Source organism: Sander vitreus, chromosome 24 (assembly GCF_031162955.1).
Source record: "Sander vitreus isolate 19-12246 chromosome 24, sanVit1, whole genome shotgun sequence".
NCBI classification, from domain to species: Eukaryota; Metazoa; Chordata; class Actinopteri; order Perciformes; family Percidae; genus Sander; species Sander vitreus.
In genome coordinates this window covers 13510927-13537095 of record NC_135878.1, presented here as the reverse complement: position 1 = coordinate 13537095, position 26169 = coordinate 13510927, and the positions used below count along the sequence as shown (strand labels likewise).

General features: G+C 40.2%; 1 protein-coding gene across 1 annotated transcript; it reads left to right on the top strand.

The window, feature by feature from the left end:
• Positions 1–8897: 8897 nt before the first annotated feature.
• LOC144512831 (uncharacterized) lies at positions 8898–22120 on the top strand. Its single transcript, XM_078243780.1, has 2 exons — positions 8898–9085; positions 19209–22120. Exons 1-2 carry the CDS (start codon positions 9022–9024, stop codon positions 20312–20314), a joined length of 1170 nt encoding a protein of 389 aa, XP_078099906.1. The 5' UTR covers positions 8898–9021; the 3' UTR covers positions 20315–22120.
• The last annotated feature ends 4049 nt before the right edge of the window (positions 22121–26169 follow it).

Below are 26169 nucleotides of genomic sequence, written 5' to 3'. Positions count from 1 at the left end.
GCTGCACCTGTATTCACCTTCTGTATGAAACGCTCTGTTGGAGTGCCTGTCTCTTTAAGCCCTCCCTCCCAAAAAAGCCCAAGCCCAGCGAAAGTGGAACATCCGGTGGAACCTCTAGCAGCACCATAACTGTAACCCTTTAGTAATGAACGCTTTTTTGTAAACATTATGACGTTGTTGAATGTTTTTTATATTCTATGTACTCCTGGCAGAAGAAAAAGCCATTACAGCCCCGTTTAAAGGCCTAGTCAAGCAAATAATGTGATATACTGTAAAAACCGCCAGAATCTTAAAAACAAATAACGTACCGTACGCACATAACCAACTGTACTGTCAACATTTTTAACTGCTTTTAATTGTTTTTTTTGTTTTTTTTATCTAGTTTTATATGTTTTAGTCTAAGTATTCCTCTGTTCTCTTTGTAATATATATAAACGATCTGCCAGATATGATACAGTCTGATGTTTACCTTTTTTGCGGATGATACAAACATTTTCAGAATAATAAGTGACACAGACCGAGCCCATCTTCAAGAAGATCTATGTAGCATGGGGAAATGGTGTGGCCAGTGGCTATTAAACATGAATCCCGAAAAGTGTAAACATTTACATATTTGGGGGGGGGGGAATGACACTGTAGCCAATGATGTAGTTGGGGATATAGTGGTTAATCCAGTACAAGAGGAGAGGGACGTAGGTGTTGTGGTGGATGGTTCACTTGAATTCCACACACATATTTCTGAAAAAGTTAAAAAGCTACATCTATGATTGCAATAATAAAGAACTTTTCAAAATGAGGAAATTAAGTTTACCGACTCTCATATTTAGGAGATACAGAGGAGATATGATTCAGGTGTATAAGCTTGTACAGGGAATATATGATGTAACAGTTGAGCCTATCTTGCAGTTTTGGAACAATAGGTACGAGACACGAGGGAATTCTTTAAAACTTTACCCTAGAACATGCCTGTCTGAAAAGAGAAAGAACTTTTTCACATTCCGTTCGGTAAAATCATAAAATGAGCTTCCAGAAGAAGTCGTACGTTCCCCTTCTATCAATTCCTTTAAGAATAGGCTGGATGCATTTTGCTTGTCAAAAGGTGTAATGTATAATTATAAAACTTTAATTATGAAATGAATGTGTTTTTATAAAATGTTCAAATGTGAATATTAGGGCTGTCAAAATAACGCGTTAATTTCGATTAATTAATCTGAGAAAAAAATAACGCGTAAAAAAAATAAATAACGCAGATTAATCCATTCCGTATTGACGTTTGACCCGGATCCGTTCTAGCCACCATTGGACTGTAAAATGAAGGAGGGAGACGAGAAAGTGCTGCCTGGATCATTAATTGGAACATTTACTTATTTAATTATGTATGCGATTAATTTCGATTAATTAATCACAGAGTATGTAATTAATTAGATTCTAATTTTTTTAATCGATTGACAGCCCTAGCGAATATACATATTTGTTTTGTGTCTTTTAGAGTCTGGAATAGAAGATTGTATATCCTGTACCAGAAATCTTTTCAATAAATTTCAATATAGTATGTCTGTATGTTTATTGTATTTTCCCGTTGTACTGCAAGTAGCTGTTGGAGAACAGCTTTTACATTTTTCTCTATGTGTGGAAGTACACAAGGAACGATGACAATACAATTATCTGAATCTGAGGATGAAATGACAAAGATCCAGGGGCCTCATTTATCAACAGTGCATAGAAAATGTTCTAAATTCTGTCTTACGACTAGTCCTGTCGCGATAGTCAATAAATCAATTAATCGCACGATAAAGAAAAGAGAGAGAGAGAAAATGAGTCAGTTAAAGTGCCGTCAAAAAAAAAAAAAGTATATGAGCGATATCCGCCGTGTATATCAGGCCTACTTACGACTGAAATTTTGTATGTACTTAAGTACAAAACAAAAACTGTACATGAAATCGTACGCACATCAGTAAGTAATCAGTCTTGATAAATCCCACCTGTTTTTTGTTTGTTTTTTAATATCCCACCTGTTCTTAACGACCATGCTCATTCACGGTTAGGCCATTTGCATTCAGAAACGCCTACAATTAACCACATATGGTAACAACATGCTATTTATCAACCACGTGACTGTGTTTTTTCATCACCGCAGTAATGGGACAGAGAGCAAAGTAGAGAAACTTCGTAAACACAGAAATGGAGGTACTGATAGATGAGGTTAAATCCAACCAACAAATATGGCTTGGTTCACTCAGTACTAGCGCTGCACGATATGAGGAAAATATCTAATTGCGATCATTTTGACTGATGTTGCGATTGCGACATGAGTCACGATATTGGAGGGAATGATCTTTTTTGTATCATTATTCTCATTTTCATTGAAAAATATGCGTGATTTTTTGTACCAAACAAAGATTTTTTCTTTAGTCTGTAAGATAAGATTTGTAGGCCGGGACGTCTCTGCAGCACCACGATACTTTATTTTAGAACGGTTTGACACATATTTTTGCCTTTAACAAATATTGCACCCAATGTGATTTGAATATTGCACTAGTTCATATTGCGATTTGGATAAAATTGCGACGTATTACAAACAAAAGAAGAAATGCTGCATGGGAGGAAGGTCACAAATATCACAACCGGAATCCAGAAGTACATTATTGGGGTAGCTGTATCTAGAAGCCTCTGTTCCATCGCCCAGCAGATCAGCATGAACTTTTAGCGCATTGTTTGCCAAGTCTTCCACTAACACAAGATAAGCCATTGCACTATATTTCAAACATTTGTCACTGCTGTCTTTTATAGGGTTTGACACCAATTAGGCAACTTGTCCGTTTGAAACTAGACAAATGACTAATTGATTGTTTTCTATTAAAAGGAAACGCAGGGCATGCCTAGTGATGACCTGCTAAGTGAATATCTAAGGCAGCAGAAACGAAGAGGGTGATAAAGAAATATCAGTGGCTACAAAAGACTGGTCTCAAAGATAGCATAGAGGCACTAATCATGGCAGCACAAGAACAAGTGCTGAGCACAAGATCAATGAAGCCAGAGGTCTATCATACAGGACCCCAGGTGCAGGCTGTGTAAAGATGACCCTGAGACAGCCCAGCACAGAGTAAGTGGCTGGCATAGTTAGTGGTGTAACGGACCATAGTTAATCCGTGATCTGTACGGATCAACACTCACAGTTCGGAATGCTAGTAGCTGGATTAAACATGGTTAAAATGCTGACAGCTAAACTATAAACGGTGCAAAATGTGTCTCGATTTCACCGTAGAGGACTCCGACACCGGGACGTACAACAGTCTGCCGCTAAAGCTATGAGCTCAAAGACACAAACTTGGTCACTGTTGTTGTCAACCTCTTGGCGCGTTCACAGTTATTGTAAACTACCCTTTTCTCAGGCGTTTGTCGTTTAACCGCAGTTTACTGGCGAAAGAAGTAATTATCGTTGAAAGTTAACTACAATCCAGAGTTGTTTGAATGACAAATCTGTTCAGATGTGATCTTAATGAATACCACAGGGACATGTATGGTACAAAAAAAAGCGTGTTTTAACGTTATTAGGATCCCCAAAGCACAGATTAAAACACTTGAAAAATGAACAATGATCTAAGTCAATCAAAATGAACAATAATTCATTTTGGCTAGCCTTAGTGTAATGTGATTTTTACAGGGGTTAATTAGGAGGTATTCACAGGGTTGATATTAATAATACCATGTAACTTTCTGAATGGATCACAGTATAGTTTTACGGTTAAATTGTTAATACATTTCAGCTCTTGGTCACTAATGTTATCTCCGTTTGCAGAGTCAGACTGTGCCGCCTCTCCCAGTGACCATGCTGGCATCTATCAGTATTAAATGCTTTTTATAACCTGTAAAAACGTCTCGTAGTAGCGTTAAATACTTTCCCCAGTGTTTTGGTAGTGTTTGTTTTACCACCTGATGCGAGCCGTACGTTCGTAAGCATGAAAACCAAAGTTTGAGTTGCCCACAGTGCCTGAATAAACTGCAGAGGCGTCGTCACGCTCCGCCTCTCTGCTGAGCCCCGTTCAAGTAACAGTTGCGGTTAAAATGCATTTCACACAATGGTAACATTTACAATTAATCTCTGCATTTTTTGTAACAAAAAACCCCAAAAAACATTACACTTCATAATGTTTTGTATTCATAACAATGTTGTATTATTGTACAAATTAGCTACATCAGTAATAACAGTTACCTTATGTAAGTCACTCCCACATTTTTCAATTAAGGGGCAAAATCTGATCCTGGGGGGGGGAAAAAAGATACGATTGTGCCCTGCTCATACTAATCGAATGAACTGGACTTTGCGGTAAATTTCTGTTTTTGTTTTCGATTTTCGAAAGTTTTGTTTTTCGGGGAAATTGACCAATTGGTTCAAGAGCTTGAATGGCATGGCCCTGCACACCGCGTATACACAGCGGTGAATGGTTGTCTCGCTGACACCAAATGTCTCTGCCACAACCCTGTATTCTGCACAGGGGGCCAACTTGTCCAATGCTACCTCTCTCCATTTAGCCAAAGAACTTAGCTTCTAAACTCTTTGATTTACTAAGCCGGCTTGCAATCTACAACCAGGCGTAACGTCAACTTGTGTCGAAACTATGCTTTGCGTAAGTCTAGTTTATTCGCTCCAAACCAGTTGATGGAAACGCTTCTAATTCACATTTTCTTTTTTTCCCTTTTTTTTTGCGACATTCTAACAATTATATGGAAACATGACTACTGGTACATTATAAAATAAATGTTGTTGAGTTGGTATGCCAACCAGCTTCAAACTTCAGCAGTTCTTTTGCAGAAAAATGACCATATTTGCCTTCTCTGGCAAGATACGACACCTCTCCTGACTAATGGCATGTCCTGCACAGGAAAAACCTCTCTCAGATGGTGTCCAAGAGGCCTGGACACACAGGTATGAGTTTGAAAGGGCAGACAATTTGGGGAGGATGTCCCCACCACCAGGCTACAGGGTCTTGTCCTGAACGATAGACTAGCAGAGCAAGTGTAATACGTTTACTAGCGATCACGTGCAGTCAATGGTTAATATGCCTTTACGTCCGTTTCGGTGAGCCCAGAGGGGAAAATATGGCATTTTAAAAGTAGCCTACATTTACGATTGCTAGCTAACGGTAGACTACAGAGAAAGGGTGATATTTTTACGTCCGTTTCGGAGCGTGTACAAAAAGCCGTCTATCAGCTGTGATTGTAGAGTGCGTGTCCGAGAATAGCGCGGACGCGGTGTGAAACGCGTGTCCGCGAAATTTGCGATCTAATCCGGTCCGAATACTACCGTTTGCGTAGGAACCGGATCCATAGTGGAACCAGGTTTCGGTACCCAACCCTAGTTATTATTATTAATGGCCTGTGTGTAGTTTGCCAGCTGCACAGCAGCAGAACGGGCTGTCACTGCCCATCATTCGCTGTCCCCTCCCCTCCCTGGATGATCTTTACAGTTCCCGCTGCCTCAAAAAAGCCCAGCGTAGCCACCTTAGTCGGGACACTCTGTTTGATCTGCTGTCCACGGGCAGACATTTTTAGTTCAGTTAAAACAAATACAGACAGACTCAGAAACTGCACTTAAGGCTACTTAATTATCAAGGATGAATCATGCAGTGAATGTCTTGTATTGAGTGACTTTTAGAGGCGCTTTCATAATTATTTATTCACCTGCATTGCACTTTTGCAGATGTTTTGCACCGAAAGGACCGCGTCCAATTTTGTTGTCCACGTGCAGTGACAACAAAGACTATTCTTTTCTATTTAATAAAATATCTAGTAGCGATCATCAGCTTACCTCGATGGTTGAAACAGTGTGAGTACGTGTGGTCACTGTAGATCGAGTCCCTGTTAAAGCGACTTCTGGAACTTTCCTCCGCAAACTGCCAAACTCTCTATGAGCGTAAAATCAAACGTCCGCCTTTATCGAGTTCAAGGCAGTCACTGAGGGCTAAACACCCAGATAACTAGACAAGCAGTGAGAACGGGAATGTGTCCTGGGCGTCATTGCAGACCGCCTACTCAACTGTAAGCGGAACTACTACTCATTTGAAGTATTTTTTTTTACGTCACAGAAACCACCGAGTGTTTTGGATGTTAAACACAGAGAAACATCTCCTTACCTGTCGTGTGTCAACAGAAACACAGAAGGACATGAGCTGTGTGTTGTCCGTCTGCTACGCCTGGCTCCCCTGATAAAAGAGCAAAGCGCATACAGTACATGCCGTGAACGGACAGGTTTACTTATTAGCATGCTAGCATTAGCCTTCCATTTACGACAGAACTCGCTAAAACAATCGGATAGCGAACTCACACAGGACAAGTCGGATACTACATAGAACGGAATACAGTAGTTTGCCCTCGTCTAAGTTACAATTAATAACTTTTATACACTTTTATCAACGGAGCGCGAATCATTGATAACATACCTCCGGCCATGTTGGAAAAGGCTCTGACCGGAGCACGCACGCACGCACGTAGGAAGTAAAATTCCCAAAATAAAAGAATTAACGAAATAAAGACGATGTTTTTGGTGAAATACATAACCTCTGTCCATATCACCCGTTACATAAGTAGCCTGCATTCAATTAAGTAGGCCTACTGTACTTAAGTATAATTCTGAACTCCACCTTTAAAAGCTGCTAAAGGAACCCACATACATTCAGTGTACAGTTACCCAGAAGTCGTATGTATGACCCGTAATACTTCCGTTTTTTTAAATGAAATTGTATAATATATATATTTATTTATTATATTTATATTGTGACACCTTCACAACATTTGTTTTGTCCAACCAAGTGTCCAAACCTCAACATTATTACCAATACATTATTAAAGGGTTACTTACTTCAACCATCAAAATAGTTTCTCATTCATTTTCTGTCAGTCGACTGGTTGATCAATGTACTGATTGGTTTCAGCTGTTGGGAAGTTTAATGTATAACTGAACCTCTGATTTTATTAACTCGTCACATGTTTTGGATGTACAAATGTTCATTTGCAAAGTAGCTAAAGCTGTCAGATAAATGACATGACGTAGAAATACCCAAGTGAAGTACAAGTACCACGAGTGTACTTGAATGAATGCTAACTGTTTGCACTGCAGCTTCAGTGAAGTCTGTATACCAAACCTGCATGCTTTAAATGCTTCGACTGCTGATTCTAAAGTGTTTCCTCCTTTATTGTGGCTCAGTACACTGTCAGAAATAAAGGTACGGTTAAGGTCCATTTATGTCTTCTGAGGTACAACCGCTGGGGATGTACCCCCAAATGGTCAAAGTTGATCCATAAGGTACACATTTATAACGACTTCTTATGCTGCTGGGTGGTTTTAATCTACAAAAATACATCATTATTTACTAGCTGATTATATTTTGTTTTGATAATCACAATCTGTAAAGTAACTAAAGCTGTCAGATAAATGTAATGCGGTAAAAAAAGTACAGTATTTCCATCTGAGATGTAGTGGAATACAAGTAGAAAGTTGGCTAACGCGTATCGCGCATTGTCCTCATATCGGGCAGCCCTACGCTAACGTTTACCTTTGATGCAGCGATGTACAGCGGCACGTTCAATCTCCCCCGTTTCAGTTTAAAGAAACGGTTTTCTCGTTTCGTCGGGCCTGAACGTGTCCCAGGTGTACACCAGGGCCCCTGCGACATCACTGCTGGGTGTGGTTTAAGGCGCGTGTCACTTAAGGGACCGACCGCCTGGTTTGAGTGTCTTCCAGGCTCTTTCTTCACAAAGTGTCCCGGAGGCGATTTTCAAATAATCAATTTACTAGTTGTTTTTTTTTATCACAGATAACAGAAACGGTTGATGAGTTATTTAGGTGTATGGTATAGCCTATGTTTGCGTTGCTCTGCATTTCATGTGTTTTCACGTACCATACAGTCAGTCAAGTGAAGAGGGGAGAAAGGGAGAAGAAAACGTGCTGTTCTTTGTTTCAGCCACCAGATGGAGGCAGAACTCCACTGATGGACTAACAGGATGCAGAGTGAAAACCAGACGCACAACTGAAAAAAAGATTTCTGAGTGAAGATCATACACCTGAGGTCTCATTTATAAACGTGGCGTACGCACAAAACGGGGCTGAAAATGTGCGTACGCCACTTACCACGCAAAGGTTGTGATTTATAAAAAAAAAAAAAAAAAAACTTGACGGGAGAATGTGCGGTCCTCCACGCAAACTCTGACCCATGCGTACGCACATTTTGGAGACAAAATAGGAAATGGTGACGCAGATGGTTGAGGTGGTGAACTGAAGTCAGACTGCAGAAAGTAAATGGGGGGAAAAAAGTATTGATATGCATCACGCACATTTTTTCACTCCATATCATCCACGTTACCATGAAGATTAAATCCAGCAGTGTTCTTTGCGCTAGTACTTAGTGATAGATGGTCACTAAGTCCATCCCGGTCCATCTCGGTCCATCCCGGTCCAAATACAGGTCCTTGCCACTTCTGGGGGAAACTGGCTGTTTCCAGAGGGAAATGTCAGACGCTAAGTTTAAAAAAAAAATATATATATTATATATAATCTTCAACTTTATCACTAAGGCTTGTTTGGATATAATATATAGTTCTGTGAAATCTTATTGTATACGTCTGGTATATCGAAGCTGTCCCCGTAATGCATGCCGTTTTGGACGTATTTTTAATACATGTAGTTATAGACCAGGTTTCCCTACACTGTGCAAGAACAGGCCGAAATTATAATTCAATTTGCAGCAATTCCTGAACGTCTGAGAAGTTTTTTGCTTTTTCCACGGAGCCGTTGAGGAAAATAAAGGTCCAGGAGGAGCTTTAATGGAGACTGTCCTCATCACCAGCGGGAGGCAGCAATGCGGTAACACTGCCTAGTCTGCCGGGAATGGACAGAGGAAGAAGAAGACGACTACCGTTCATATGTTACCGACCTAAACACCGGAGCAGTCAGCGGAGAAGAGCCGTTAGCCGGGATCCAAATAACGGCAGAAAACCCCCGAGGAGTTAGTCTGCTACTCAGACATGGACCGACACCGGAAACAGCTGGAGGTGGATTTAAACCCGGAGACGAAGCTGCGAGGAGAAGGTTTGTTTTTACTGCTGTGCTAATGAGGCTAAGCTAACGTTAGCTAAACCATTCACAGCCTGTAGCCGGAGCTAGCTAGCTAGCGCCCGAAGCTAATGGCTCTCATTTATCAACCTAACGTAGAAACCAGCGCAGATATTTTCATTTTTAATTTATTGGTTTATTTAATAGGGACCATGCATATTTATGAACATTGTTGTATAAAACAACACCATGTAAATATGCCAGAATTAGTAAAAAATAACTACTTTTTATCTGCAGGCCCTAGGCAGGTGACGTAGGACTAACATAGAGACTGCCAGCAGTCATACAGCCCTCATTCACCGTAAATTAAAAGGTACACATAATGGTGACATATATACATTGACAAAAACAAACAAAACAAAACAAAAATACATGATGACAAAGACAATATTCATCCACCTCTATACTGCATTCAATGTAACAGTGAAAGTGTATGGGTGATAGAATGTGTGATAGTTAAAAGTGAGTCAGCATCTCTGGTTTTCTAGCAGCCTCTTTGTTTAAGTGAGTTTTAAAGGGGTTGAATGTAGGATAGGCTTATATTGCAATCTCTTAGGCCTACATGTAGGTGTTCCTATATTTAAATAAACACACAGTAGGGCTTTGACTTTTGCCCAAAAATCATATTCGAAGTTCGTTTATTAATATTCAAATATTTATTAATATTTTGACCATTAAATGCCTTCAGTAAGACCTATATATTGGTATCAAACTTAAGTTAAAAAAAAGTAATTAAGTCAGAACTTAGCGACTTTTCAGACCCCCTTTAAGTGTCTTTTTTTTCACAAAAGAGTGATTTGCATTTGCAACTAAAAATAGATGTTTGCGAACTGTAAAATGTATTTAGTGGCATGTGTGTGGATACCCTAACGTTAAGGTATTTTCACCCCCTGCCGTTTGTTGCAAACGTGGTGGCCAGCTAGGGATGTAACGATTACCGGTGTAACGGTAAACCACGGTAAAAATGTTGACGGTAACAATTACCCTTTTTATTTAAAATATCCTTAGAGAGAGAGAGAGAGATTATCGCTTTGATAATATTGCTGTTGCTGTGTTTATTATTGCATAGCTGATAGCTGTGCAGATTGTTTAATATTACTTGTCCAGCCACGTGTTGATATTCAGGTTGTGTTAGGGCAATTTGCTAGCAATATGCAATCGCCAGTAAACAGACTAGCCTTTGGAGCCACATGCTTAGCTATTAAAGGTGTATTACACTGTTTGCTCCGTTATGGATATGTGTGCTGTAATAGATGTGGCTTATTCTCAGTTTGTTACTGAGCAATATGTTACATGTATGGTAATTATTACAGAGAAATTAATGTAATTCTTAACTTTTTTTAATTTTGAACATGTAAATAAAATCAATCATCAGAAAACAATAGTAATCAAAAAAGTTAAAAAATAAAACTCCATAATTTCCAGTACTTAAATACCTCTATTTACACATGCAAAAAGGAGTAGGAAGAAGTAAAACTTATGTACTCCTACCCCTTTATACCCTTTCTATCATAATAAATGAGTTGGCTACAAAATACTAAGTCTATAGAGATAATACATCTGTAATCAATGAAAGTATATTTTCAGAAGTTCTATACACATTCATATATTTTACCCATACACAACAATATTTATACACATACCACAAATTGTTCAATATAAGCCCAGGTTGTTAATTGTTTTCTCTGTAAAATGTGGAGTGATTTGTAGTCTAAAATGTGCTTTGCTTTAGCCAAGACTGAAATACTTCTAGACAGTTTTGTTTTGGATATATTTTATGTGAGATTTCCAGCAAATCTTGTTATCTATAATCACTCCAAGGAATTTCATTTCGTATACTCTTTCTATATTGACACCTATCTGTAACTGAACTTGATTGATTGATTGATTGATTGATTGATTTACGATTGCCAAATATCATGAATTTGGTTTTACTCACATTTAATGATAACTTATTCGTGTCAAACCACTGTTTTTATTTTTCTGAATTCTGAAGTGAATATGTCCAGGAGTTGCCGTAAATTCTGAGAGGATAAATAGTTTTGGTCCCAAGATTGACCCCTGGGGGACACCATATGCGATGTCCAAACATTCAGATGTATAATCTCCCAACTTCACAAATTGTTGCCTGTCTTTTAAATAACTGCTTAACCAATTCAACACTATCCCCCTAATCCGGAGCCGTTACAATTTATTAATTAATATTTAATGATTTCAAATGCTTTTTTCAAATCAATAAATACCCCAACTCCATATTTCTTTTTATCTGTGGAATTTGTGGTTTCTTCAATGAGATCAGTTAAAGCTAGTGATGTTGACCTATTTTTTCTGAATCCATATTGACTATCAGTAAGTAATTTGTATTTATCTATGAATTTGTCCAATCTGTCATTGAAGAGTTTTTCTAAAATTTTTTTAGAATTGAGGCAGTATAGAGACCGGCCTGTAATTTGACAGGCCGGTCTCTATACTGAGACTACTGTATAATATTGTTTCTTGTTATATGCTGGTGGCTATATCATTTTAGTTTTGGTAAATAATGTTCATAGTAGAGGTGTGAATCTTCACTGATCTCCCGATTTGATTCCATTATGATTATCATGTCTTCGATTCGATATCTCGATGCATCACGATGCGTCAAATACATTTTTCTATTAAAGCCATATAGGATATTTAATTCATAGCTTTTCAAGCTTCAAAAACAAAACATTCTGCAGTGCTCTAATACTAAATAAATTGGATACATAAAACTACAGCACTGAGCACATGGCACTTCCTGTATGTGCAAAACATAACAGAATATGTAAACAGAAAGGTTGTTAGGCCAGAACAGAAATAATCGATTATGGCCCGGCCGATTATCGATGCAGCGTCGTCCATGTCCACGTTTCGATGCATCGATTATTTGATTAATTTCAACACCTCTAGTTCATAGTAAGTCAGATGCGTATTAATGTGCATTATTATTTGCTTATATTTCAGAACCACATCCAACTTCACAACTTCATAGTTAACTTCATGTTGGAGTTGCAAATAAATCTTCCTGGATCTCAAAGTCAGACATCTCTGGTTCAAGTTCTTACCAGACACCCTACAGCGGGGCAGTGTTTCAATAGCCAGTTTTCAATGGTTTTTACAAGCCTATTGCCTATATTTTTGTAATATAATAAACACTGTTACACTTTTAGAAACTATTTCATTTGTGTAGGCCTATCAGTGCTTTCTGAACATATTGAACACACTTTTAAAAATACCGCGATAATATCGAAAACCGTGATAGTTTTGGTCACTATAACCGTGAGTTTAAATTGTCATACTGTTACATCCCTATGGCCAGTATCTCTCAAGAACTTCAATACATTTTAGTTTTACATTATTGTCTTTGTTACTGGAGCACATACGTACGTGCGTATCTCATAGGAAATGTACTTTTGGCGCGCCATTATACAACCCCATTACATTATATTCAATTCCATCGAAAGTACCTTTTTTCCGGTACTTTCTATCTGTAATAGGGTTGCAGCGGTAAACCAACTTCACAGAGTGTTAACTGACTACACGTTATGTGTAGCCGTGTGCGCAGTTCTTATTAAAACACCTAGACAACATAATCGCTCGTGTTTGCTCACACATACAGTACATCAGATGCCGGTCTGGTCACCATGAGTATTGTCTGTCAGAGTGATGTACAACGGCTCCCCTTGGTGGGATACTGCTGCAATTTTTTTAACGTTACATAAAGTTAGCAAACAGCAGTAAAACACAGAGCAGAGCCAGTCCCAGAACTCAGGGCAGCTGCAACGGGGAATTCAACCGAAGTTGGTAAGCTTGCTGGCGACTTTTTTTTATTAATGTTGTTAAAGCGTAGCTCTCGCCAAAATGCAACCTAGGATCTTTTTGTGATCGTAACCGAGTCACACTTTAGTTTAAAAGCATATTTAGTGTTTAGTTACGGAAGTGCCAATTTTAAGATTTACCGCATTCTCGTTTTTCGATCAAATGGCCTTTTGAATGGGAGTGCAAGGGGCACTTTTATGCTAGCCTCAAAATAGCTATTTTTAAAACACTAAGAAGGCTCGACACAACGTGAAACTTTGCTCCAAATATCACCAGGGTCTCTACACATATACTAAATCTGTGACTACTTGTTTTGATATCGACTCGTTTTGACTGCTGAGGTGGTAGCGGCCGGAAACAACAAGATCTACGGTGAGTTGTTCAAAACCTTTCTTTTTAGTAAACTCTGGGTACACAAACAATGTTCGCTTTCGTTAAGGTTTAGAGCCACTGGTGATACTTTGTGCACTATATATATATATTAGGGCTGTCAATCGATTAAAAAATGTAATCTAATTTAATTACATACTCTGTGATTAATTAATCGAAATTAATCACATACATAATTAACGGTGCCTGAACCGATACTTTTTAAGAAAGTAAATAAAGAAAAGGAAAAAAAAAAGGGTACTAAACAGACATTAAAGAACGGCTTGTTTATTGCTAAGGCCATATGGTCAACATTAAATGATTTAATAATAATGTATAACAATAACTTATTTCACTAGTAAATTGCTGTTGAACAACAAAAACAACAACCAGATAGGAAAAGGACATTTACAATAACTTCAAATGCACCACAAGGCTGTAGTTTACCAGTTTCATTGAACGCACCGTCTGTGTTGTTTCTCCGACGGCAGCTGCAGATTGTTACATCCCGGTGTTAAATCCTCTACAGTAAAACACAGTCAAACTGTACACCGTTTAGCGTTAGCTGTCAGCATTGTAACCGTGTTTAATCCAGCTACTAGCTAGCGGTAGGCTAACGTTAGCTGCTGTTGAGTATAGTGTTAACTAGCGTCACATGCAGCGGGGTTTGTGTTTCCTCTAACGTCTGTTTCAGAGCATCAGAGAGAAGCGCAGACATATCAGTGGCACCAGATTTTCATCTGTATGCAAACGTCAATATGGAATGGATTCATCTGCGTTAATTTTTTTTAACGCGTTATTTGTTCTCAGATTAATTAATTGAAATGAACTTGTTATTTTGACAGCCCTTTGACAGCCATATATATATATATATATATATATATATATATATATATATATATATATATATATATATATATATATATATATATAAACTACAATTACCCCTACTATGGATATTATAAATAATGCTACGATTACATTTTTCTCAATGTATATGCACACATACACATATGGTGAGAGAGCATCTGTATGTGTGTGTCTGTGTTTATTTTGTGCACACACATACACGTGCTTTCTCTGTTCAACACAGTCGCAAAACCAGATGTACACAATGGTGGAAGACCAGAACGTGTCCTTTTCTGCTCTGTGAAGTTACGTTAGGAAGGAAAATAGCTGACGTTAGCCATGTTATCTGCCTCGGGAGCAGCCTGAAGTAATTATTTCACTATTGTTAGACATGCTGCGTTAACTCTCATAGCTGATTGCAAACGTTCAAAGATAGCGTTACGTTACCTTGAATTTGTTTGGGGCGTCTGTGCTTTTTAAAAATTCAGGCTTGAGTCTTTCTTTAGATGTGTGGGAAGAGTTCGGGGGTTTCATCTCCTGCAGCCATCATGCACAGACACTCGCACCAACAACAGGAGGGGGAGGGGCTGTGATACTCTACACTGCACATTGGCAGGCAGAGGGATTCCTGACCGGCACTTTTGGTCCGTGACGACTCGTGAAAAACAGCTCATAGCGCAGGAACGGTATAACGTGGTATGCCCTAAAATCGGTAACCGGCCCATGCCTACCACCCACCATATCCAACAGTTCCCTTTTTTTTTTTTTTTATTGTATGGTAGGGCTGCAGCTATCGGTTATTTTAGTAATCAAGGATTCTACAGATTATTCTTATTATAAGACATACTTTTTCTTTATTGAAGAGGAATAGTAAATATACAAAGTTTCCTTTTTCAGAAAAACATGCTTTTTTTATTGGTTAAAATTGCACATATCTGTCGAAAAAACAAACGATTTTGTGCATTTAAGTGCCATATTACATTCTTTTTTTTAAATAAAACATTAAAATAATGACCCATAAACATTGCCTTTTTTAAGCTGTGCAATTTAACTTTCAGAACTACAAGTTTCAACCTAACGTTGGTTACAGGCTTGTAGCATTTGTAAGACGCTAAACAAGTGAACTCAGCTGCTTGCTCCGTTGAACATAATCGATGCAGCTGTCCGTACAAAGCAAACACAGTGAGCAGTACAAAGCTATTTTTTATTATCATGCAAGCAAGTTTTTTATTTTTTTATATTTTTTTTTTAGTTCTCCATATTAGATCCTAGATCACGTGACGTGACAGGTGAACATGGTGTGCTAGGTGGTGCTTCTCACCAGACCCGCGTTTGCTTAAAGTGCTCATATTGTGCTCATTTTCAGGTTCATAATTGTAGAGGTTATATCGGAATAGGTTTACATGGTTTAATTTTCAAAAAACACCATATTTTTGTTGTACTGCACATTGGTGCAGCTCCTCTTTTCACCCTCTGTGTTGAGCTCTCTCTTTTAGCTACAGAGTGAGGCAGATCTTTCTGTGCATGAGAAAGAGAGAATATGCACACTGTTGGCCTCTTGACTGTGTTCTATCAATGGCAGTAAAAAAAAATATTAATTTCAGTAAACCTGGTCAAGAACCAACCACAGTTGTTGCCATTAGTCTGCAGTCTTGCATTCATATTTATTGAAACAAGCAGTCGATCATTGTGAAACTATTGGCAGGAGTGTGTATCACATAGGGCTGCAACTAATGATTATTTTGGTAGTTGCCTAATCTGTTTATTTCTTTTTTTCTTTGATTAGTCTACGATTATTTTTGTCACACCGTCGATCTCTGCTTCCTTTGGGCGGGGATCCTGTACCGTAAGATTTATATACGGGGTTAAGACCGTAATCAAAGAGAGGAGGGCTAACGTTAGGCTAAGGCTAACTCCTTATCGCCAATCACTTCGCAGCGTTTTCCTCGCCAATGTACGGTCTTTAGCAAACAAAGTGGATGGTCCTCGGCTGCAGAGCACCACTCGTAAATGTATTACGGACTGCAACATCATGATTTTCACGGAAACATGGTAACAACTGTGCAACAGCATTTGCGAATGCGTCGTGTGACGCCACGAGAGCAAGACACACGAGCGTAGACGACGTTACCTACCCACGCAGTAACTAATCACTCACGGACCCTCCCCCTCTCACACACATTGGCCAACTCTGGCAGACTCAGTCTCTCCTCCTTTTCAACATCAAAAAAATAAATAAAAAAAGTCATAACATTTGCAGGTGCAAGCAGTTTTAAAAATGACTCGCACCGTCTCAAAAATTAATCGCATGTGCTATGGGAATTATATATATTTATATATATTTGTATCTCTCACGGTAAAGTCACTGTATTGATAGCATGTACTTTTGTGGATTTATTAAGGCTTCTTTGAAGGCAGCTTCAACAGCTTTCGCACACTGGTTCTCAGTGTATTATGTTTATCATTCTGCAGGTGTGGTGATTAAAGATCAAAGGAAGGCCAACGCCTGCTGCTCTCTGTGTCTGTCTGTCTGCTTCTCTTACCCGTCTCTCTTTCTCTCTCTCTTTTTCTGTCAGTCTGTCTGCTTCTGTTACCCGTCTCTCTCTCTTTCTGTCTGTCTGCTTCTCTTACCGTCTCTCTCTGTCTGTCTGCTTCTCTTACCCGTCTCTCTGTCTTTCTGTCTGTCTGCTTCTCTTACCGTCTCTCTCTGTCTGTCTGCTTCTCTTACCCGTCTCTCTGTCTTTCTGTCTGCTTCTCTTACCGTCTCTCTGTCTGTCTACTTCTCTTACCTGTCTCTCTCTTTCTATCTGTCTGTCTGCTTCTCTTACCGTCTCGCTCTCTTCCTGTCTGTCTGCTTCTCTTACCCGTCTCTCTCTCTCTCTCTCTTTCTGTCTGTCTGTCTGCTTCTCTTACCGTCTCTCTTTCTGTCTGTCTGCTTCTCTTACCCGTCTCTCTCTATTTCTGTCTGCTTCTCTTACCCATCTCTCTCTCTCTCTCTGCCTGTCTGCTTCTCTTACCCGTCTCTCTCATTCTATCTCTGTCTGCTTCTCTTACCCGTCTCTCTGTCTTTCTGTCTGTCTGCTTCTCTTACCGTTTCTCTCTCTGTCTGTCGGCTCCTCTTACCCGTCTCTCTTTCTGTCTGCTTCTCTTACCCATCTCTCTCATTCTATCTCTGTCTGCTTCTCTTACCCGTCTCTCTCTCTTTATGTCTGTCTGCTTCTCTTACCCGTCTCTCTCTCTTTGTCTGTCTGCTTCTCTTACCCATCTCTCTCTCTCTCTGCCTGTCTGCTTCTCTTACCCATCTCTCTCTCTCTCTCTGCCTGTCTGCTTCTCTTACCCATCTCTCTCTCTCTCTCTGCCTGTCTGCTTCTCTTACCCGTCTCTCTCATTCTATCTGTCTGTCTGCTTCTCTTACCGTCTCTCTGTCTGCTTCTCTTACCCATCTCTCTCTTTCTGTCAGTCTGTCTGCTTCTCTTACCCGTCTCTCTCTCTTTCTGTCTGCCTGCTTCTCTTACGTCTCTCTGTCTTTCTGTCTGTCTGCTTCTCTTACCGTCTCTCGCTCTGTCTGCTTCTCTTTCTTTCTGTCTGTCTGTCTGCTTCTCTTACCCGTCTCTCTCTATTTCTGTCTCTCTGTCTGCTTCTCTTACCCGTCTCTCTGTCTTTCTGTCTGTCTGTCTGCTTCTCTTACGTCTCTCTCTGGCTGTCTGCTTCTCTTACCCGTCTCTCTCTTTCTGTCTGTCTGCTTTTTATATATATATATATACATACATACATACATACATACATACATACATACATACAGTAACACACACACACAAAGTGTGTGTGTGTTACTGTCATAATTTCAGTTAGAAATAAATTCAGACCTCACAATGTTCTACATCGTTTGTAGAACATTTTCAAGCCAACAATTCAGTTTAGCGTCAGCTTTAAAAAAAACTTTAAATATTCCACATCTTTTATACATTAGTGGTGTTATTTAGCTTTTTAATGAAATTCATGTTCATTCATACTTTTCCACCTGTTCTCACTACTTCAACTTCTTACGGATTTAAGCTATTAATCCAGTTTAGCTTTAGCAATTTAGCTATTCAGCATTCCCACGCATATTCTGCAGGAAATGCATTTTCTAGTTGATGTTTTGGCCTTTATGGACATTATATTAAGGCTTGTTGTGCACTTTAGTTTGATATTAAGGTAAACTTGAGTAATTTAGTTAATTTGTTCATTTTAGAGTATGTATAATACAATTTATTTATAAATTATTTGTGGATTGTGTTGGACGCCATCAACTCTGTGCTTTCATTGTTTCGTCAGAACCCCAGGTTCACAGATTTAGTCTAAAGTAAATATGTGATCTGTGCATTGCTGTGCCGTCAACCTAACATAATAAAGTGCAGTGAACTAATACTGCCGTCCTGTCAAATGCATTCTGACTGAAGTCCATACCAAGAATCGGCTAATGGAGTTCATTAAACTTCCTCCAGTTTACCGCACCTATCAGTGTCTGGGGAGAAGCTACTGCTACAGGTGCTACTGTTAATTCAAACTAACATTTCTGGACGTGATAGACAATCGCCTCCCAGGGTATTTCTTGGAAGTGCCTGCCCCCCCCCAGTTTCCAATGATTGCCTCTCTGACGGCTCTGTGTTAAACCGTCTGGCACAGAACAGGGCAGGTATGGAGGAAGAGGCGTTTGTCATAGCATTTGCCAAAGCTAACATGAAGTCAAGGGCCTCATCTTCTCTGATCTGGTGCAGCCACAGTTGTCCTACCTTCTAGCTTGGCATGTTTATCTGACATATGGGCACAACTTTTACAGCGGGTTGGAGAGCAGAGTTGAGGCTTTCAGACTGGAAGTGTACAAGCTCTTGGCTAAAAAGTCAGCAGCGAGGGGAGTTGTGCTCAGTAATGTATGATAGACTTCAGGGACCCGTGGTAAATCCGATGATGTCATTATGAACCTGTGTCCGGAAGAATGAATGGAATTGGCTAAGTAGCAAATTATTGTTAAGATTCACGTTAATGGCTGTTTGTGTTTCAGCTTTACCTTCAGATGTCCAGAAAGTGATTGTTGGTGAAGAACAGCAGCAGGAGTGGAGCTCCAGTCTGGACCAGGAAGAGCCAGAGCCCCCACACATTAAAGAGGAACAGGAGGAACTCTGGATCGGTCAGGACCCAGAGCAGCTTCGAGGGCTGGAGGAGGCTGATATCACCAAGTTCCCATTCACTTCTGTCCCTGTGAAGGGTGAAGATGATGAAGAGAAACCTGTGGACTGTGGAGGACCAGAACCAGCCATCGACAGTTCGCCTTCACAACCCGATGATGATGACAAGAATGGAGACTCTTCTGAACCTGAGACTGATGACAGTGAATGGAAGGAGGCCAGAGAACCTCAGTCAGGTTTAAACGCTCTGAATAATGAGGAAGTCCCTGTCTGTGATTCAAGATCTAGTACTGGCGAGAAAGCATTTAGCTGCTCAGTCTGCAAGAAAGCTTTTTCAGTGAGTAGAAATTTACACAGACACATGAGAACCCACACGGGAGAAAAACCATTCAGCTGCTCAGTCTGTCAGAAAGCTTTTACAGTGAGAGGAAACTTAAAGACACACATGAGAACCCACACAGGAGAAAAACCATTTAGCTGCTCAGTCTGTCAGAAAACTTTTACAATGAGTGAAAATTTACAGGCACACATGAGAATCCACACTGGAGAGAGACCATTTAGCTGCTCGGTCTGTAATAAAGCTTTCATACAGAATGGACATTTACAGAAACACATGAGAATCCACACAGGAGAGAAACCGTTCAGCTGCTCAGTCTGTAAGAACGCTTTTACAGACCGTGCACATTTACAAAGACACATGAGAATCCACACAGGAGAGAAACCATTTAGCTGCTCAGTCTGCAAGAAAGCTTTCACAATGAGGGAAATGTTACGCGCGCACATGAGAATCCACACAGGAGAGAAACCATTTAGCTGCTCAGTCTGTAAGAAAGCTTTTACAGAGAGTGGACACTTAAAGGCGCACATGAGAGTCCACACTGGAGAGAAACCATTTAGCTGCCCATTCTGTGAGAAAACCTTTACAGTGAAATGGACATTTACAGCAACACATGAGAATCCACACTGGAGAGAAACCATTTAGCTGCTCCGTCTGTAAGAAAGCTTTTACAGTGAGTAGAACTTTACATAGACACATGAGAACCCACACAGAATAGAAACCATTTAGCTGTGTCAAGTGGAGTGCTAGTCTATAAGGAGAGCAGAGAACCTCAGTCAAGTCTCTAAACATGGTATAAGATGTAATACTCTGGGTCCTTAAAAAGTTTAAAATATAATAATTAGAATTTTAGGCATTAAAATGTCTTAAAGGTGCTCTAAGCGATGTCACGCGTTTCTTTAGGCTACAACATTTTTTTTGCCACATACAGCAAACATCATAGCCTCAGTTTTGTTTGACAATACTTTGAACGTCATCACTAAGTGACGTCACCCAACATCGCTTAGAGCACCTTTTTTTTTAAATATGATTTTTATAGGTGTTAAAAATGTATTGGATTATGAAGTATCCCATAAACTGGACTTCTCAGGAAGTTAAAGGGCCAATCCTTGCAACCCCAGCTCTCTTCAAAACGGCAACTATTCCTAAAAAGTTTTCTTTTCAAAAGCCAGTCCCTCAAGGATTTCGCGGCCTTTTTTTGAGATTGTTGTGGCCCAAAATGCCTGATTTCGCGGGAGCTTTACTCTGGGCTGAGATTTCCTGGTAACCTGACCAAAAAAGCTCAGGATGCTGCAAATGTTGGTATAATATGAAAATGCTTGGTGGATTTAAGCCAAAAAAATAATAATCTATTGAATGAATCAAATCTGAACATATCCGTCACTGTCAGTGGCTTGTTGATCTTTACATTGTTAGTTAATTTCCTAACCTGGCCTGGGACACACATTCATACGGTTTGATAAAGTACTTATTGGACGATCTGAAATGTTTTACGGTCTTTCGCTGTACGTTTTTGTTGGTAAATGTGAGATGTTTGAGTCAGTCACACACGTCTCGTCTTCATCGGAAACAAGGAAATGATCAACCCGTGGCCGTTCTCGCTCCCGCTTGGTCACTGGCTCGCAGAGTCACATACTGACGGCACGTGGGACTGCTGGGATTGGTTGAAGTCGCGGGAGACTTCAGGTTATTGGTCAAATTTGCGGAAAAGGTGCGGTGATTGGTCAAGATTGCGAGTCGCACCAAATTCGCAGTGACTGGTTGAATTCGTGTGAATTGGCGACATCGCGAAATCCCGGAGGGACTGAAAAGCCACATTTGAGCAAACTGGATCTGTCTCTTTTCATTATTATTCATAGCTTGCTGCTCAGTCAGAATTTTATTAACCCGGTGTCCCAGTCTCTGTCACAATAATCATATACACTACCGGTCAAAAGTTTGGGGTCACTTAGAAATTTCCAATCCACTCTATTACAGACAGAATGCCAGCTGGGATCAGTTGCATTGTTTTTTTTAACCAGGGCAGCAGTTTTCAGATTACATTATGTGCTTACATAATTGCAAAAGGGTTCTCGACTATTGCAGAAAGAAGTGGCTGATCTTTAATGCAATATCTACATTGCCCATTGTCCGCAACCATTCATCCAATGTTCCAAAGGCACATTGTGTTTACTAATCTGATATCATTTTAAAAGGCTAACTGAGAAAACATTGGAGAACCCTTTTGCAATCATGTAAGCACATAATGTAATCTGAAAACTGCTGCCCTGATTAAAAAACACAATTCCGTCTGCAAGTGTGTGTACGTCGATTGCGTGGGTTTTGACAGCAGTGTCATATGCATGTATTTATAGTTCATTTATGTTCACTTTGGTGGTGGGGCAGATGCAGATGTTCTTATCTGTGTACTACTTAGGTCTGTTTGCAATAAATATGTTTATACACACTGCATGTTGTGTTGTATATCTTTCAGTTATCACTGTTTTGAATGTCATTAATGTTCAGAAACACTTTCTTTGTTAACAAAAGTCTTTATTGCCCAATAAAGTAAACAAAACAGACAAAAACATCATATAAAAATATATTATATTGCAGAACCAGAACTTTAAGAACCATAACTTACATGTCACACACATATGAAAAAGGCACTCAAATGTATAAAACTCAAAAAAGACACATGAGACCACAAACGAAAAGAACTACAGCTATTCTGAAATTCCAGACCCCAGTCTGATGCCTGTTGGCCAGTAACCCTTCCCTCCAGCCCCATTTCTTTCATCAGTGTCCTGTATCATAACCAACAGCAATGTACAGGTGCATGAACAGGAATGAATTACAAATGATTACAATAATACAGTACCAATACAATAATGAATGGCTACAAAATGAACGCAGTAACTTCTGCTCGTTTTCTGCCCAAAAGTGGATTAGCTGCCGGGTTTCCTCCGGCGTCCCTGTGTGATACAGGACGGTATATGCAAAGCACGTATCGACATGTTCTTAATTGAAACGTTTTTTAAAAAATTGCTAGTTTGCTAGGCTAACGTTACATTGCTTGTTTGCACAACAGTCCCGCATTTCTCTGCCTTGAATGGACTCCATGCATGTCTACAGTTTTAACAGCGAATTTCGTTTGACATCAGTGCATAACACTACTTGTTTTGGAGACGTCGATACGTGCTTTACATATACCGTCCTGTATCACACAGGGATGCCGGAGGAAACCCGGCAGCTGATCCACTTTCGGGCAGAAGCCGGTAAAGTGAATGGCGTTACCCCCGAAAAAACATCTATCTCTAATATAAGCCGCTCTGTTTTAGGCTACAAAACGTGCATGCAGGCAGAAATTCGACCGTGCCGTTTTATCAGGATAAAGCTATAAACAGAAGGAAACTCCGCTAGCTGCTAGGCTAATGTGCAATGGTAAACACTGCAGCTGTAACGTTAATGCGTCGACCTCAGCTGAGAACGGAGAAATGTCTTTGCTTTTCCTACCGTAATACACAAAGACATTTTTTCCGATACAAGACGTTACACAGGTAGGCTACTCTCGCATATAGGCCTAATAGTCAACACGAATGGAATGTTATTATGTGTCATGGAACATTGCGCTCCCCAACTCGCGAAAGATCGGATTTGCTCCATGTTTTGATGATGTCGTTAGAATCAATGAATCCATGTCATTAGACACAACGTGCACACATGTGCAGGCCAATCTTTTTTTGTGGTGATGAAAGTGACATGCACAGAGCCGTGGTAGGCGTCACATGACCGCGGTGTTGCGGTAATGCGGTAACCGTCCCAGCCCTAGCCAGAACAACATCTGGTTCAGCCCTGGACCGAGGAGCTATCAAATAAGAGAACCGAGAGTCAGCTAGAGGAAGCCGGACTGTTCACTTAAAAACAGACTTTTCTATGTTAAAAGCTGGGGTCTATTTCACAAGGCAGAATTTATGAATCAAGGATAACTGATAAAGCGACGCTTGACCTAAGGTGTTTCTCAATCTCAAGAATGCAAAGAACGGACGTGTTCTTGAGGAGAACATTCATGCTGGTTGTTCTTGGAAGAATGAGCTCGCAAGTTCACAAGCACAGAAAACGCTGTTAACAGTTTGAGACGATGCGTTCTTCCTGTTATTGCTCAACACCCTTGCTTATATTCGTTACCCGTTTTTGGTCTGTCTGTGTACCGGAACCCCGACCCTCACTGAATGCCGAAATGAACGTTGGGATACGGGTGATGCCAAGTTCATACAAGTTACCAACCAATGCATCCTCGGTAAAATGGGCGTGTCAAGAACATTTCCGGGAATCTTAACTGTTCTTGGTGTAATGCTAACTTGTGTATTGGGACAGTACTTTGGCAACACGCGATGACGTTTCACTGGGACACAAGAACACAAGTCAATAGAAGAACACAGATTGAGAAACGCCCCTAGTCTAATCAGAGCATCCTGGCTTTGTGCGTTTCATGACATTGTAATTTGGATAGATGCCCGTTCACGTCTTTCTTTAACAGGCAAACGACAAACCCCTCCACCACCACAGCAAACATCTCTTCCGCCACCAACACCATGACTGCCACCACATCTCCATATCTTGTCCACCTGAAGCCCCGCAGGGGCGTTTCTAGGACTTGAGGAGGTTCGGGGCTTAGCCCGGACCCATTTACGTAAACTGAACGCAATGCAAAACGACGCTTGGCTTGCCCAGCTTGTTAGTAGCCAGTGTATGTTCATTTTAGCTGCCCTAGTAGATGTAGATGTTAGTGACACGGCACCAACATTTGGCCTAATCATAACTGGCCTGGCAATCCAAAGGCCAAGGTTCTGTTTCCAGATTAGTGTGGTGACTTATATGATGCGGGGGCTCTGGTCTCAAAATGTGATTGTCGGTTCTAGCTCGGAAGATGGATCTATCCCGCAAATGAAATGCATCAATGTGGAGTAGCCCTTTCCAAACAGGCACGCTTTAACGGGCACTGCACTGGTAATTTAAATAATGGTGATGACTGATCAGAAAGTAGAAAGGTCAATAGACATAATGCATTTGATAGAAACCAGGGGATGGGGGCAAAGGAGCAAGAAGAGGAGGGAAGAAAGATTGCAAATTACATTTGTTTAATTACAGTTTTTCCTATTTAACACCATGATTTCTTTCGCATTTATATATTTATTTAATTATGGTGGCTATTTTTTTTTATTATGGCTTCAAAAACGGGCTGACAGACAGAATCCCATCCACCAACATGAGAGTTGTTAAAGTCTGTGCTCTGTCCTCTTTAAACGCACCATCACCTCCCTGATTGCTGGCGGCTGGCTCTCGGTGCTGGTGACCTGGTTGTTGTCATACACGGTGAAAGAAATGGACACAGCGACACCACAGACTTCGACGGAGACCAGTGAAGTCAATTACATGCACTTTTCTGGTGATGGCTGAGCGTACTGCGCAGCCTCAAACTGAGCTTGACGACGTAGATGCGACGTGAGTTGTAAGTCTTCTGGTAGCTGTGCCAAGAGAAATCGGAATCATTCCGAATCTTGCAGAGACGGAGAGCGTGAGCAGGAGCTGTCCATGAGCGTAGGAGCAGGAGCAAAACGTTGCTGAAATATTTTGTTCGGATGCTTTCATGGACTCTCTATGGGCTTCTCCCTTGACTGTATGTATGAATGGGAGTCAATGGAATGGTTGAGATGTTCTCATCAGATTAATGCTGTCGGAGTCTTCTTATCGTTATCGTCTTGTGTTCGTTTCCCAGGTTTCTGTGTGAAAGTGACTCATGGGAACAACAATCTCTGAAATTGCTCTAGTATTAAGCAAGAATGAGGACGTTTACACGCACACCAATATTCCATAATATGCTTGCTGTACACAAACCAACCAGCCAACATTTTGCAAGGCTGCAGACCCGATAAGAAGGAGAAAGACAGCTACTTTTAAACATGAATAAAGACTTGGATATCAACAGGTTTTTAGATATGCGCACACATCGCTACGCCAACCTTTGGTTGAAGGAATGAAAGAGGGACGCTGTGTTTGCACGGTCCAACAAGTCCTCCACCGCTGGTAAACTTAGAAAAAAAACGTAATTTGCACGGCTACATGTCAACGGGATCATTAGTGGAATATTCACTTTCATTAGCCATGTAAACGGCTTAGACGGAACATTGTCCTTTTCGGAATAAGGGCAAAAACCAGAATATTATGTGCATGTAAACATAGTCATTGCTACACACATGGGTTGGCCCGGACAGAGAACATTTAAAGGGAGACTTGAGTCTCCTCACGGCGTGTTCTATGTCCCGAGTTAAATCAAATGCTGTAAGGAAGGAGGTTTGCTAACTATTAAAGTAGCTACCAGAAATGTTTCTGAAACCGTTTTAAATTTTCCTGGAACAACAAACTAGACTAACGGTGAAACGAACGCTATTTTTATATAGTTTTTATTCATGCCTTTGCCAGGGTCCGATTTTCCCCGCAAAGTCACAGAATGATTTTAG